We start from the raw sequence: 14,930 nt of genomic DNA, 5'->3' as shown, positions 1-14,930 counted from the left end.
AATTTACATATTATTGGGTAATATTTGAGAGTTACAAATTTGTAACTGATTTTGTAATTCCAAAATATGTCACATTTGGACACACACATATATCCAATTTTCTGACTTTTAATAATATGTTACAGAATGTGACAAATCACATTTGTGTGACAAATCACATTATGTCACATTATTTAATATAACATTATATTATTTAAAATAATATAACAATTAATACTAATATCTTGTATGAATATTATAATAAACCAAAAAAAAAGCCTAAATAACAATGAATAAATGATATAATACATATATGGATTTAATTTAAATTATATGTATAAAAATTAGATAACACTCTTTTATTTTTTATTTTTAATTTATATATTTTTACATTTTTTTTAATTTTATAAAATCTTACTAATAATAATATATCGTGTACTTTTTTCTATTTTACTTTATTTTATTTATAAAATTTAATAGTATATATAAATGAAGTCATAAAAAAGTCAAACTGATCAATTTTTAAATATCTTATTTAATTAATGGTGATATTCCCGAAATTGTGACCATATAGCTTATTTTTTAAAGTGATAAGATATATCCCTTTCCCCACTTTAATAATAAGGCCAAAGACCAGACAATTACCCTTTACTATTACTATTTCTTTACTATCTTGTGTCGATTGTGCGTGCGTGGGTGTATATAAAGATGTGTGGGTTACATCAAAGAAGAAAGAAAAGAAAGAGAGATCAGCATGGTGGTGACAAAAACGAGCGGTAGCGGTGGTGGTGGTGATGAATATCGGAGCAGCGATTACGTGCACTCGACGTTCGCGTCTCGGTACGTGCGGGGGCCAATACCGAAGTGGAGGATGCCGGAGGAGACCATACCGAAGGAAGCGGCGTACCAGATCATAAACGACGAGCTCATGCTGGACGGCACTCCTCGCCTCAACTTGGCCTCCTTTGTCACCACTTGGATGGAGCCTGAGTGCGATCAACTCATCATGGCCTCCATCAACAAGAACTACGTCGACATGGATGAGTACCCTGTCACCACCGAAATCCAGGTCTCTATCTCTATCTTTATCTTTATCTTTATCATTATCCATGTTTTACAATCTTTCTTTACTCTTCTTGTTATTTAATGTTTTACAGTCATATTAAAAAAGAAAGACAGATAAAATAGTGATGGAAGTGATGACTCCTCCATTCCATTTTTTAGTTTTTTTTTTTTTTTTTTTGATGAAAAGTTTTTTAGTTGTTATCGTCTTTCAGTTTCTTTTTTCTTCTTCTATACACCTAATTTTCAATCATATAAATATCAACTTCTTAATTAATTGAAGTAAGACAATATCAATGGCTTCCAAGTGTGTGAGTCACAATGTCATATCGGGTAGACGTGGCTTCAACATGTATAAATCCATGACATCTGTCATATATGCATGACTAATGTCTAATGACATTAAAAAAGTAGTTATTATTAAAAAGAAGAAAACTGTAAACAAAGATATAAGAGATGGAGACTCATTTCCCCTTTCTCTTCATTTATAGGACAGTAATTATCTACAACTTTTTCCCACCGTTCCAGTTTAAAAGACTCTGTTAGTAGAGTTATACACAAAGGCCAGACCACACATCAAAATAGTGGATTCCACGTGATTTAAGAAGCATACCACATTTTTTATGTATATTTTTTAAAATGTGTAACCATCGTTATTCTTACTAAAAATCTAGTGTTAAAAAGCATAGAAGTTCGAGTGCTCTTCAAAGGATAATATGTTAATACTGAATATAGAGTAAGAACTTACAATTAGAGATATGAATACACTACTTAGAGCACTACTAATGAGTGTTTTTATAAATGGAAAAAAAAAATTGGCATCAATTCAAAACCCTAAAAAAGTTATGACACGAGGGTTTAGATCCTAATTTTATTAAGGGATGTTTGGTTCTAGGTTTGGGTTAGTGACAATAGAGTTAGAGAGATTTGGATTAAGGTAATATGAAACTCACGTATTTAAAAGATTACGATTACTTCAAATCAAGTTAAAAAATAGACACCAAAACAAAAATACTGAAATCATTAAAAATAAATTTATTAAATTTGTTATTTTTATTCCTACAAAATTAAACTCTCGTACCAAATACTCCCTAAATTGAGTACAAAATACTGTCTAGGTGACTGCCAATAAGGTGCCATCTTATTGGCATAGATCATTATTAGTTAGACGGTGCTTTACATGTCACTCATGTTATCACCATTTGTAAAGAGTTTAGGATATGTTTTGCACTATTTTTTTTTGACAAAATAAATACCCTTCGGCATTTTGCTTACAACAATTTTTTAATAGACTGAAAAAAAAATTAAAAATAACACTAAATTATTTGTTTTGTCAAAAAAATACAACTAAATTATTTGTGTTTTCTAATATGAAAATCTAATTTATTTTGTCAAAAGAAAACCTCATTAATTTACCGATTGTCATTTTCTTTCGTTAGTATTTTTCTTACATTATTTCCTATATATACTTTTTAGGCTTATTCCTTTTTTTTTTTCCCTATCACTTTCGTTATCATTACTAACTCTATTTTCATTTTCTCTCATCATCGCTTTATCTAAAACAAAGTTCTCATCATTTTTGCATTTACTTCCTCTTGATTTTCATTTTCGAATACAACTTTGAAATAAAAAAACATAAACAAAATTTTAAAAAACACATATAATTTGATAATAGCAAAAATTGTATTGGATTATCTTTTTTTAAAAACAATTTTGAAATAAAAAACAGAAGTTACAAAATAGTGTAGCGATGTTATATTATTTTATCTTCTTAAACAAAAAGTATATTTTTCTATGATAATTATTTAACGACATTTTTTTATAAAAAAATGAGAAAAAAATAGAGAAATGATGTGAGAGAGAAATTAACAATTTAAATAATATAAAGTTTTAATTTATGGAGGAGTTTGACAATTTAAATAGCCTGCAATATATTCAGCTTATTCTTACTAATTCAGATTTTATTATTATTATTAATAATAGTGATAGTATTATTATTATTATTATTCTGTGATACAAGATTATTTCATGCAACATAAGTTATGTCTTTCTTATTATTTATTTATTTTTTACATTTAATAAATATATCTAAACGAATTAGTAATATAGGTATTGATATTTTTCTTTAAAAAATGAATATAATAACCAATCTTTAATAAGAATAAAATATATTTTTATATAAGAAAAAAAAAAGAAAACTAACTAATTCTAAAAGAAATAAACTAAATAATTAAAATAATTTGTTTTCTTAAATTTTGCATATGGTCTTGAGGCATCCAACAACAATATATGTTGACATCTTTTTCTTTACAAAAAAGAAAAAAAAAATATATATATATATATACATATAGAACATCTAAAATCAAACTGCAGATTAAAAGTTTTGATTTAATGTTTAGATGATGTTGGAGTGTGGCTGGAAAAATCAGTTTTATTTTCATTCTTATATATTTTCTTGATAAAGCCATCACTAACACTAACTGATTGTTTAATTAGAATCGTTGTGTGAACATGATTGCCCACCTTTTCAATGCTCCTGTGGGAGATGATGAAGCTGCTGTTGGTGTGGGAACTGTTGGATCATCAGAGGCCATAATGCTTGCTGGTCTAGCTTTCAAGAGAAAGTGGCAGCAAAAGAGAAGAGCAGAGGGAAAGCCCTTTGATAAGCCTAATATAGTCACTGGTGCCAATGTTCAGGTGATCTCATTTTTCAATCTCAAATAACTTTCTATACAGTGTTGCTAGTAATACTTAGTCAAATAGTGTCTTTAGCATTTTTACTCTTTTAGAACGAATATCTATATTTGCATTTTACTGATTGATTGAGGTAATGGGAGAATCAATAGGTATGCTGGGAGAAGTTTGCAAGGTACTTTGAGGTTGAGCTGAAAGAGGTTAAACTAAAAGAGGGATATTATGTGATGGATCCTGAGAAGGCAGTTGAGATGGTGGATGAGAACACCATTTGTGTTGCAGCCATTCTTGGCTCCACATTGACTGGAGAGTTTGAGGATGTGAAGAAACTCAATGAACTCCTTACTCAGAAGAACAAGGAGACAGGTTGGGACACCCCAATTCATGTAGATGCTGCTAGCGGCGGTTTCATTGCGCCGTTCCTTTATCCGGATCTTGAGTGGGATTTCAGATTGCCTCTGGTGAAAAGTATCAATGTGAGTGGCCATAAGTATGGACTTGTGTATGCTGGTGTTGGATGGGTTGTGTGGAGGAGTAAAGAGGACTTACCTGATGAGCTTATCTTCCACATCAATTACCTTGGATCTGATCAACCTACTTTCACCCTTAACTTTTCTAAAGGTACTTCTAAATTTGCAGTAGAATTAGTGATTTGCTTGTTTAAACATTTGGTGCGAACTGTTTTTGAATAGTAATATTTATTGACTCTCTATGTGCCATCTTCTCTGCAAAACTATAGCATGAATTTACAAATGTAGGCTAAGTAGTGAGCCAAGTATGAGCCAAAACAACCTTATCATTAGTGTTTTAGAGAAGCAAACCAATGAGCTTATCATTATACAACTTTCATAATCTAAATTGAAATAAATTATTCTCGGCATTGATAACTGCTGCCTTTTCTAATATATTATTGGCAGGCTCTAGTCAAATAATTGCTCAGTACTATCAGTTCATCCGATTAGGATTTGAGGTAAGCTTTTGCTGTCCAAGAAACTCTAAAATCCTATTGTTTTGTCTGAAAGGCTTTATTGTATGTATTTAATATATACATATATGTTTCTTTTTGTGACTAAGTTCCATGTTCTAACACTAAACATAATATAATCTCAAAAGGGCTACAAGAACATAATGGTAAACTGTATGGAAAATGCCAAAGTACTAAAAGAAGGAATAAAGAAAACAGGGCACTTTGACATAGTCTCAAAGGACATAGGGGTGCCTTTGGTGGCATTCTCCCTAAAAGACAGTAGCAGATACACAGTGTTCAACATAGCAGACAGCTTGAGGAGGTTTGGATGGATTGTGCCGGCCTACACCATGCCAGCCGACGCTCAACACATCGCAGTTCTTCGGGTGGTGATCAGGGAGGACTTCAGCCGCAGCTTGGCTGAGAGACTTATCTCGGACATTGAGAAAGTTTTGAAGGAAATGGACACTCTACCAAGTCACATTGTGTCCTCTGAAACAGCCCACGTTGCTTTGGTCGATGATGGCCATGTCAATAAGACTATGAGACAGATTCAAGAAGAAGTAACCAGCCATTGGAAGCGGTTTGTTAAGGAACGTAAAACTGGAGTATGCTAAGCTTCCAAAACTATTAGTACTTGTGTCACCAAAACACATAAAAAACTACTGAAATCATATGATATGGTGTGTGGTTTATGGGACTTTTACTATATGTGTTTGTATTACATGATTGCAATAGAGTTATGTACTGAGAAATGAAATAAAACGAACCCAAAAAGCAAAAACTGTGTGTGAAATTGAGAAGATTGTAGTCTTTGAGGTAAAAGAACCATGTAAAGGGTAATAATGAAAGCTTGAAGAAGAAAAGGTTTCGTATTTGCCAGTCAAATTGGAGAAAAAAAATCTGCATAGCAGACTTCTCAAATTGGAAAACAAATTGCCCTTTCAATGTTTTTTTTTATTATTATTGAAAGGGACCCTTTCTATGTTTATTGCTATGTAATGATACACATTTACTTTTTGTGGTTAAAAAAAAAATACACACAATTTTGTAGTATGTGTTTTAAATCACCCGCGTATAAGTAAGAACACCATTTTTGCGTGATATAAAATACTGTCTAGCATTATTAGAGAAATAATTATAATAATATCCATCTATTTATGATTTTTTTTAAATAATCTATGAAGGATTGAGTAATGTTAGACACACTGTACACATTTTTTATATAATGATTTGTAATTAATCTTAATCACAAAATTGCAATAAAAAAAATTATTAACCACACAATTAAAATTGATTTGATCCTCACTTAAACATATATATATAACTAAAATTAAATAAATATTATTGTGGGTAAAAAGTGTTTGTAATTTAAGTATGTCTCAATCATTACTCCGGATTATGAATCACATTATATGTTATATTATGTTTAACTTTTTGCTTAATTTTTTTTAAGCTATCCAAAAATAAAAATTAGAAAAAAAGGAAAACAAATGTACATATTAACTTGAAATACTTTAGGTATAAGGGGCATTATATTTGTACCAAAAAAATTATAATTACACTCCATTACTAAGTTTGCCCTATTTTATTTGGAAAAATTACATGTGGCATCCTTTTTTTACATTTTAATTCTGATTTTACCGCTGGTTTTTTTATTTACTAATATACCGTTTTTTTATACTGTTTTTTAGACTTTAATAGGTTGCCACATTTTGCTTCACGTATGGTGCATGTACTTTTTGTGAAGCACGTCTCTGACATGTTTTTGCAGCACCTCTAGTCTAATAAAAGTTTTTCCGTCCGATCGTGGTTTATAGGGTCTTCCCAATTCCTCTATTATTGAGTAGCGGTATAGTCGATATAGGAGTTATAGGTTAGTGGTGTTCTTGAGGGTTCTTTCTTTAAATACTGTAAGAGTTTAAGTAATGGCGATAACTCGCTCGTCCATTTCTCCATCGTCCAAGTCTGTCACTAAAAATAGAAATAAAAAGAAAAAAGCCATGTCTGATTCAGGAAAAAATGATTCAGAGGAAGATGTTTGTAATGCCCCAAATATCCTAATAAGGTTTAGGACCTTGATTAGGAGGCCAGGAGGGCCATAATTGGTTTATTATGTTATTAAATGATTATATGCATGTTCATGTGAATTATATTATAAAATGATGATAAATGCATGCATATGGGTTTACTTTTAATTATAAGGGCATTTTGGTAATTTGTCCTGTTGAGGGCGTAATTGTGTATTTTCGTGCATGTGGGTGAGTTATGAATGGTACAACATTATATGTGGATTTTTTCGAGCCTTTCGGCATGACACGATCATGAAATGCAAGTGTTCGGTCTGGTCATAACGAGTTTAAGTTCGGGGCTCGAAGCGAGTCTCGGGGTGATTTTAATGGTTAGAACCTTACCGGGAGTTAAAAGGTAATGTGATATGATTTATTGGTATTTGAGAATATTGAGAATAACGGGAATGGGAGAGTGTTAATTATGATTAACGAAATAGGTGCGAAATGACGGTTTTGCCCTTGGTGGTTGTTGAGGTTCTATTCTAGACTTGAGGGCATTTAGGTCTTTTCACCCTTAAGGATTTATAGCATCCATTAAGGCTATAGAAGCTTACCAAAAACAGTCTCTCACTTCCCTTCTCTCCCGATGGTTTTTCTCCTCCATTTCTCATTGAATTTTCAAGCTCTTTTTGAGGAACCAAGCCAAGGACCCAAGCTGTGATGAGCTAGGGTTATGCTCTACCATTGAAGAGGGTGTGTTGCTGAGATTGAGGTGAGTTTTTAGCCATTAGAACTCTTGTTTTTGCTCTGTTTTCCTAGTTGAGTTTCAGCTGGTTTGTGAGTTGGAAAGTTGAGTTTCAATGGATGTTTTTGGCTAGGGTTCTTGGGGTTGTGGTGCCTAGGACATGTGGGGATGATTTTTGGGTTCATTTGGGACTTAGTTTGATGTTTGGGAGCTTTTGGTTTGGGTTAGAAATGGTGGAATCGAAGAAAGAAGTTGTTGGGAATTTTCAAGCTGAAGGTAGCGCTACAGCGCTACCTGAAGAGGTGCTGGGGCGGTTTGGTTCTGTCTTGAGCGTTGGGGCGCTAGGGGGGTAGCGCTACAGCGCTACCCTGTTTCTTCTGAACCCCGTTTTGAGTGTTTTGAAGGGTTTTTGGCTCGGGGTTTCAATCCTTAAGGCCCAGGATCGAATCTACTCACCGTGTGGGTACATTTCGGGGTCCCGAGAGTGGGGTTTAGATCAAGACCCTATTATTGTTGAATTTCATTAATCAGAGATTTTATTTGGTTACGACTAGGTGATCGTTAAGGGATTAAAGGACCGATCGTTCTTGTTCTAATTCTCACTCGAACCAGAGGTAAGAAAACTGCACACTGTGTATATGTGACATGCATGGTTATTCTTGATGCATGATGGATGCCTAAATGTGATGCATGTAATGCACGAGAAACATGTGATTAGGGCATGCCATGAATATTGGATACGAGATTGGTCAAAGCTTGAGTCTCTGTGTTTATGCATATTCCTAATTGTGCTAGTAATTGTTAAGTAAGCATGTTGAATGCCCTGTATTTAGATATTTGACATATGATATATGTTTGGTAGCATTGCTTACTTGTGTATGACACTGACTAGTCAGGATCGGCACTAGTCGCATATTACGGACCTAAGAGCCCAGAATGGCATAAGCATCATGAACGCAGGGCTGATAAAATATTAGATCTAATCTATATCAGCGTTGAATGACTCTAGGAGCATTAATGCTGGACCGACCCTAAGGTCAATGAAACTTATAAGCGCTTGACTAGTCTAGGACTAGTTACTCAGAGCCAAGGCCAAAGGCCTAGGTGACGGTTTGTCACGTGGCTAGGGAGCGGAATCACATGGTTGTGACTCTATGGTCATGCGATAGGTTATATTGGTGACTAGTTCATCGAGCACCTATCTTGTTCAAGCTAGTGAAATGATCATTTATCTATAAAGCCCCGGTGACCATATCGTTACATGGCTAAAGGGAACGGAACCCACCTTAGTGACTATTACAACTTTCACTCTTCTATTTAGGGCTATAAGCCCGGTATGGTTACCGAAACCACCAGTGTTAAATCACTTATCTGATTGAGATTGACTTGATAGTCATCCATTCAGGAGGGCATGATTCTTTATCCTAGATACCCATCATTTCGTGAATTTGTTTGCCTGCTTGAATAGGGCTATATTTGCTAGGCGTGTGCCTTATGATTTGATGACCTGTTATTACTAATCATGAGCATATTAAGTTTTCTTGCTGGGCTTCGGCTCACGGGTGCTATGTGGTGCAGGTAAAGGCAAAAGAAAGCTGGACCATCCTTGAGTTGGAGAGCTTAGGTGACGATGTGTACATATGCGGCTGCTCGACTGCTTTTACGGCCGAGGGTTGAAAGAGGAACTAGGGTTAAACCCTGTTTTGCCACTTAGATCGGCCAGTTGTAAATATTTTCTTGTAATAGACTTTTAAATTTTTTTTTTGGGATCCCAATGTATACAATAAACGTTCTAATGAAACGTTATATCTTAACCAAAAAATTTAATCCCTAAACCGCTAATCATACTTAGTTACACGATTTTGGTCAAATGACTCGATTAGCGAGTTTAGCACTGTTTATAAGGCACACCGTAACGGTGCCTAGAGTTTAGGGCGTTACAACTTGGTATCAGAGCTTGCCAAGGTTTATGGTTCCTGAAGACAAGCCGGGCATGTACACTCGTCACTGAAGATAGCTTCACTCAGGGAATGGTAACTATTTCTATAGTTATGTGCTTAATTGCTTAAATAGAATGTAAATGCTTTACCTGCACATTGTATTAGGGAGCATGAGATTCTGATAGAGCCTGGCTCTTGACTATATGATTATATGCTCCGTGAATATATATGTATATGAATGCGATCATATGATTACCTGCTCCATGAATATATAATCGTAATATTTGCATGCTAGAGTTAGAGGCATGGTGTGAATGTTGGAAGAGCAGGGATCATGATTAATGTATGAATGCCATGGGTATGTTTTTAGCACTGCAAGTGGTTTGAGAATGTGGTGTGGTAAGATTGATCCTGTGGGGGAAAACTCTTGATATGCTCATCATGATTAATGGGTCAAGTATTTGACTGTAGATTTGATCAACAGGTTTATATTCAAGGCAGATAATGAGGCCTAGTGGTGGTTATACAGAGGCTGGGAGTTATAGCCAGGGTATTAGTTCCTCATCTGCTCCTATGAATTTCCAACAGATGTTCACAGATTTGCAATCAAGATTGCTGAGACAGGAGGAAGAGATTAGGTGTTTGAAGCAACAGCAGAATCTGTTGGGGAGTACCCCTTCCTTTGTTATGCCAGGAGTGGCACCAGCTTTGGCTCAACCTAGGGTTGAGAACAAATGGGAATTTCTCTGTGGAAGATTCCAGGAGTATTACCCTCCAGTCTTCGAGGGAGGCCTAGATCCATTCGAAGTTGAGCAATGGATGGTCATGATCAGTTCCATTCTTGATAGCATAGGGCTGGTAGGTCACGATATGATGGCTTGTGCAACATTTGTATTGCAGGATGATGCCCGGACGTGGTGGGAAATAGTATCCCAGACACGAGATACAGCTGTGATGGACTGGAAGGAGTTTAGACAGTTGTTCAATGAAAGATATTATTGTGATGCAGCTAAGACTGCTAAGATGAATGAGTTTCTGAATCTCGTTCAGGGAAAAGCAACAGTAACCGAGTATGTTAGCAGATTTTATGGGTTGACCAAGTTTGCTTTATACATGGTACCCACAGATGTAGCTCGGAAGGAAAAGTTTGTTCAGGGATTGAATCCTGGAATAGCTCAGGGCATTAGAGTTGCCCCAGTGCATGAAATCTCTACCTATGCTCAGGTGGTAGAGAAGGCTCTTGCTGTTGAGAGCACAAAAGATGAGAAGAAGAGTGCTAGGGAGCACGGAGCTCAGATAGTGGTACCTCCACTTATTGGAGCAAGCAAGAAGAAAAGCTGGAAGACTTATCCAATATGCACTCGGTGCAATAGGCGTCATCTGGGAGAATGTCGAGCAAAGGCATGTTTTGCATGTGATATGGTTGGGCATATCATGAAGAACTGCCCAAGGCTAAGAGAGGATGAGAAAAAGGGGATAGACATCTCAATTCCAACTCGAGTGTTTATTCCAAGGTAGTCAGAGTCTGAGACCGAGACTAGTTCCTCGAGGGTGGCAGGTCAGCTTTTTGGTTCTGATCTTTATTTTGTGATGACTGATTTGGTGCCATGTTGTCCTTTATTTGTTGCATATAGAGAGGTATAAAGTTTTTATACAGGTTATATGGTTATGTTATGATGAAAAAGTGATATTGTATTGGTAATTTAAGAGATCAGGTGAATTATTGTGGAAGGACTCATCAGTGACTTTGATAAAGCTAGTTATGACTGGCTTTGGTTTGATCCAGGGTATGGATTGGTTAAGTAATTATGGGGCAATTTTAAATGGCAAGGAAGGTATAGTAACTCTTGAGCTTGAGAGTGGGAAGCCTTGTGACAATTGGCACTGTGCATGGATTTGGTATGCTTATGACATCCGTAGTGAGAGCTAGAGTTTTATGGCAGAGAGATGCATGGAACTCTTAGCTAGTGTGGTGGATACCACTTAGATTGTGCCAGCGGGGTCAGGACAGATTGGATTGGTCTGTGAGTTCTGGATGTGTTTCCAGGGGTTGTGCCAGGGTTCCTTTATGTGAAGAGATAGAATGGTGATTGAGTTAATGCCAGGAATGGAAACAGGTTTTAGGGCACTGTTTTGAATGGCTCAGCGGAGTTGTAAGAATTTAAGGTTCAGCTAATGAGTTAGATGGTATTCTCTAAGGTGGATCTTTGATCTGGTTAGTACCAGCTAGAGATCAGGGGAAAAGAATATGCAGAAGTCTGCTGTTATAACAGATAAGAGCACTGGGAGTGCTGAGTTATGATGTGGGAGTTTGATTAACGTTGAGTTATCTTGATGAATTAGATAGATGGAGCATTCAAAGGTTTATTTGAATGGGAAATTGTGATCATCTTGGACGATGGTATCGTGATGTTTTCTCTGCGAAGATTTGCCAAGGTCAAGGAACACCTCGGTGGGCAGGATATTACATGTGCCATGAGAAAGAGTTTTGAGTCTTCTTGCAGATTAGAATCAGTTAGTAGGTGTTTATGACACCTCAGTGGCAGAAAAAAATGATTGCCTATGCAACATGTTGGTTAAAGGATCTGACCAGAACTAGAGTAGAGTTTCTGGTGGGCCATGTGTCCAGGTTTGTGCTTGAGATGACTATCTCAGAAAGATTTAAAAGGGAAAAACAATTAAGTGAACCACAGATAGGAAGATTAAGGAGAATGTCTTAGCTGGATTAGCTAAGGGTCATACAGTGTCAGGTATGAATTTATTGTGGTATAGAGATCGGATTTGGAATCCGATGGACACTGGGATTAAAAGGGGAGATTCTGGATGAATCTCATGTTACTTTTTTTTATTCTTTTCATTCAAGCATCCTGTCAGTGTATCAGAGTTTGAAAGCTTTTATGTGGTGGCCTGAGATGGACAGGGGCATAAGAGAATGCGTGATAAAGTTCTTAACCTGTTAGCAGGTCAAATCAGAGTATCAGAATCAGTGGGGCCATTGCAGCCTTTGAGTATTTTGTAATGGAAATAAGGAAACATCGCAATGGGTTTTGTGGTGGGATTGCCCAGGTTAGTGGGTCAGCGTGAATTGGTTTAGGTCATTGTGGACCAGTGTTTTAAGTGGGTTTATTTTTGTCAGCAAGGATGAATAATGCAGCTGATTAGTAATTAGATCTCTATGTGAAAGAGATAGTATGCCTTCTTGAGAATTCAAGGTCTATCTTATCAAATGAAGACTTTATTGTTACTTCCAAGTTATGGAAGGGTTAAAGAAGGCAATGAATATATAGATGGAATCCATTACAGTTCATGATTCTCAAATTGATAGTAAATCAGAGAGAGAAAAAGAGTTATCCAGTATTGAAAAAGTACCTTATGAGATGAGGTATGTTGAGAATACTTAGCACCAGTTCATTGAAATGAGATGGGTGAGGTGTTGATTCTAGATCATGTGATGGTTCAGGGGACCATTGAGATTGTTAGAGGTTAGAGCGTAAATGCTCACTTCTCAGAATAAATGGAAAAATTTTACTGAATAGAAAAGCAGGAACATGGAGTTCCAAGAAGGGAATTGTGTCTTCCTTAAAGTATCACCAGGGAAAGGAGTGAGGAGTTAAGGGCAAGTTGAGCCCTAGAGTAGTATAATAGTTTGAATCCTGGATAGGACTGGTTAGGTTGACTTTGGATCAGCCTTATCTTTGGCACTGTCAGTTGTATTCAGTGTGTTATGTATTTCCATGCAGCAGACGTGGGTTAAAAGGAACTCATGAGTTGAGTCATAAGGATCTAAAGGTTGAGGTTAGGTATTCCGGTAAGGAATAGCCAATTCAGATTGTAACGGAAGAAATAAGGTGCTGAGGAACAGAGTGTACCTTGAGTTAAGGAAATGTTACAGAAACAGTGAGGTCGAGGGAGCGACCTAGGAAACTGGAATTAATTGTGCAGAATTCTTATTCCGAGCTGTTTAGATAAATTTCGAGGACGAAATTTCTGTAAGGAGGGGATAGTTGTAATGCCCCAAATTTCCTAATAAGGTTTAGGACCTTGATTAGGAGGCCAGGAGGACCATAATTGGTTTATTATGTTATTAAATGATTATATGCATGTTCATGTGAATTATATTATAAAATGATGATAAATGCATGCATATGGGTTTACTTTTAATTATAAGGGCATTTTGGTAATTTGGCCCATTGATGGCGTAATTGTGTATTTTCGTGCATGTGGGTGAGTTATGAATGGTACCACATTATATGTGGATTTTTTCGAGCCTTTTGGCATGACACGATCATGAAATGCAAGTGTTCGGTCTGGTCATAACGAGTTTAAGTTAGGGGCTCGGGGTGATTTTAATGGTTAGAACCTTACCAGGAGTTAAAGGGTAATGTGATATGATTTATTGGTATTTGAGAATATTGAGAATAATGAGAATTGGAGAGTGTTTGTAACGCCCTGGATAGCCAGGACCGCTACACTGTGTACTTATAAAGGTGCAGGACTTGCTAATCAAGTCATTTAGTCAAAACGTGTCACTAAATCATAAATGTGCTAAGGATAAAATGGTTTTGGTCTCAAAAGATACATTTCATATACTTAAACAAATTTACATATGGGATCCCAGAAAGGAACAGTGTTTAAAGGTTAGTTTACAAAATTTCCAAAATACAGACTACCATCAGCCACTCTAAGGCAAAACAGACATTTATAGCTTTTCTGTTCCTGTTATCCTCTCAACTGTGGCGGCTGAGCAGCTGGTCATGTACATTCCGCTCACAGAGCTCTCCAAGTCAGGGCTGATCAAGTTTGCCCTTGCCTTTACCTGCACCACGTAGCACCCGTGATCCAAGGCCCAGCAAGAAAACATATTACACATCTCAACAATCATATCAAGAGAATAATTCATCAAGCATGATCAACCACTTAACATTCCACATTAATCACATAGCATGTAATCATAATCAGAGATGCAACCAATCATTAACAACAGTCAAATCACATAATAATTAGGGCCGACAACTTAGGCCGCACCCTCTGTTTACCCCACTGACTCCGACCTGCTTAAACCGAGCTTGGTGTATAATAAGCTGTCCTCGGCTACCAGTGGCTGAGCTGCGCCCTATGCGCAAGTGTAACCTTTGGCACTCTTAGGCCATTGGTTTACTATTTACATGGCATAATACCATCATTTTCAATGCATACATATTAGGAAACCCTTAGTCCCATTACATATACACAACCAGGTGCAGTTTTCTTACCTTTGGCTTCCAAGTGAACTAGTTACGAGCGATGCTCCTTGAGCGCAATCCGATCCCCGAGCCCTAGCTTAGCACCTAGTCACAACCAAGATAAAGGATACCATCAACAATCTTAAATGAGCTTCTAGACAAAGTTCTAGTCTCCGGAACATTGAACTTTACCAAACATGGTAAAAGATTCAATCCCGAGCACCCTAGGTTAAATTCCCAAGCCTAGAATCTCAAAATCCCAAAATCCCGTAAGGGCCGCGGCATTAGCCACCCATGCCGCGGAATGGC

The 14,930-nt window shown here is 36.4% G+C and overlaps 1 protein-coding gene across 1 annotated transcript; it reads left to right on the top strand.

Annotated features, from left to right (window-relative positions):
- Nucleotides 1–677: 677 nt before the first annotated feature.
- On the top strand, nucleotides 678–5,577 carry LOC133822633 (glutamate decarboxylase-like). Its single transcript, XM_062255034.1, has 5 exons — nucleotides 678–1,048; nucleotides 3,538–3,738; nucleotides 3,888–4,356; nucleotides 4,653–4,705; nucleotides 4,849–5,577. Exons 1-5 carry the CDS (start codon nucleotides 734–736, stop codon nucleotides 5,317–5,319), a joined length of 1,509 nt encoding a protein of 502 aa, XP_062111018.1. The 5' UTR covers nucleotides 678–733; the 3' UTR covers nucleotides 5,320–5,577.
- The last annotated feature ends 9,353 nt before the right edge of the window (nucleotides 5,578–14,930 follow it).

Source organism: Humulus lupulus, chromosome 3 (genome assembly GCF_963169125.1).
Source record: "Humulus lupulus chromosome 3, drHumLupu1.1, whole genome shotgun sequence".
Classification (NCBI taxonomy): domain Eukaryota; kingdom Viridiplantae; phylum Streptophyta; class Magnoliopsida; order Rosales; family Cannabaceae; genus Humulus; species Humulus lupulus.
This window is presented reverse-complemented; position numbering and strand designations above follow the sequence as displayed.

Coding starts and splice junctions, on each gene's coding strand:
- LOC133822633 (XM_062255034.1), top strand. CDS start 734: ATGGTGGTGACAAAAACGAGCGGTAGCGGTGGTGGTGGTGATGAATAT. Junction 3,739..3,887: donor TCACTGGTGCCAATGTTCAG/GTGATCTCATTT, acceptor GAGAATCAATAG/GTATGCTGGGAGAAGTTTGC. Junction 4,706..4,848: donor TCATCCGATTAGGATTTGAG/GTAAGCTTTTGC, acceptor TAATCTCAAAAG/GGCTACAAGAACATAATGGT.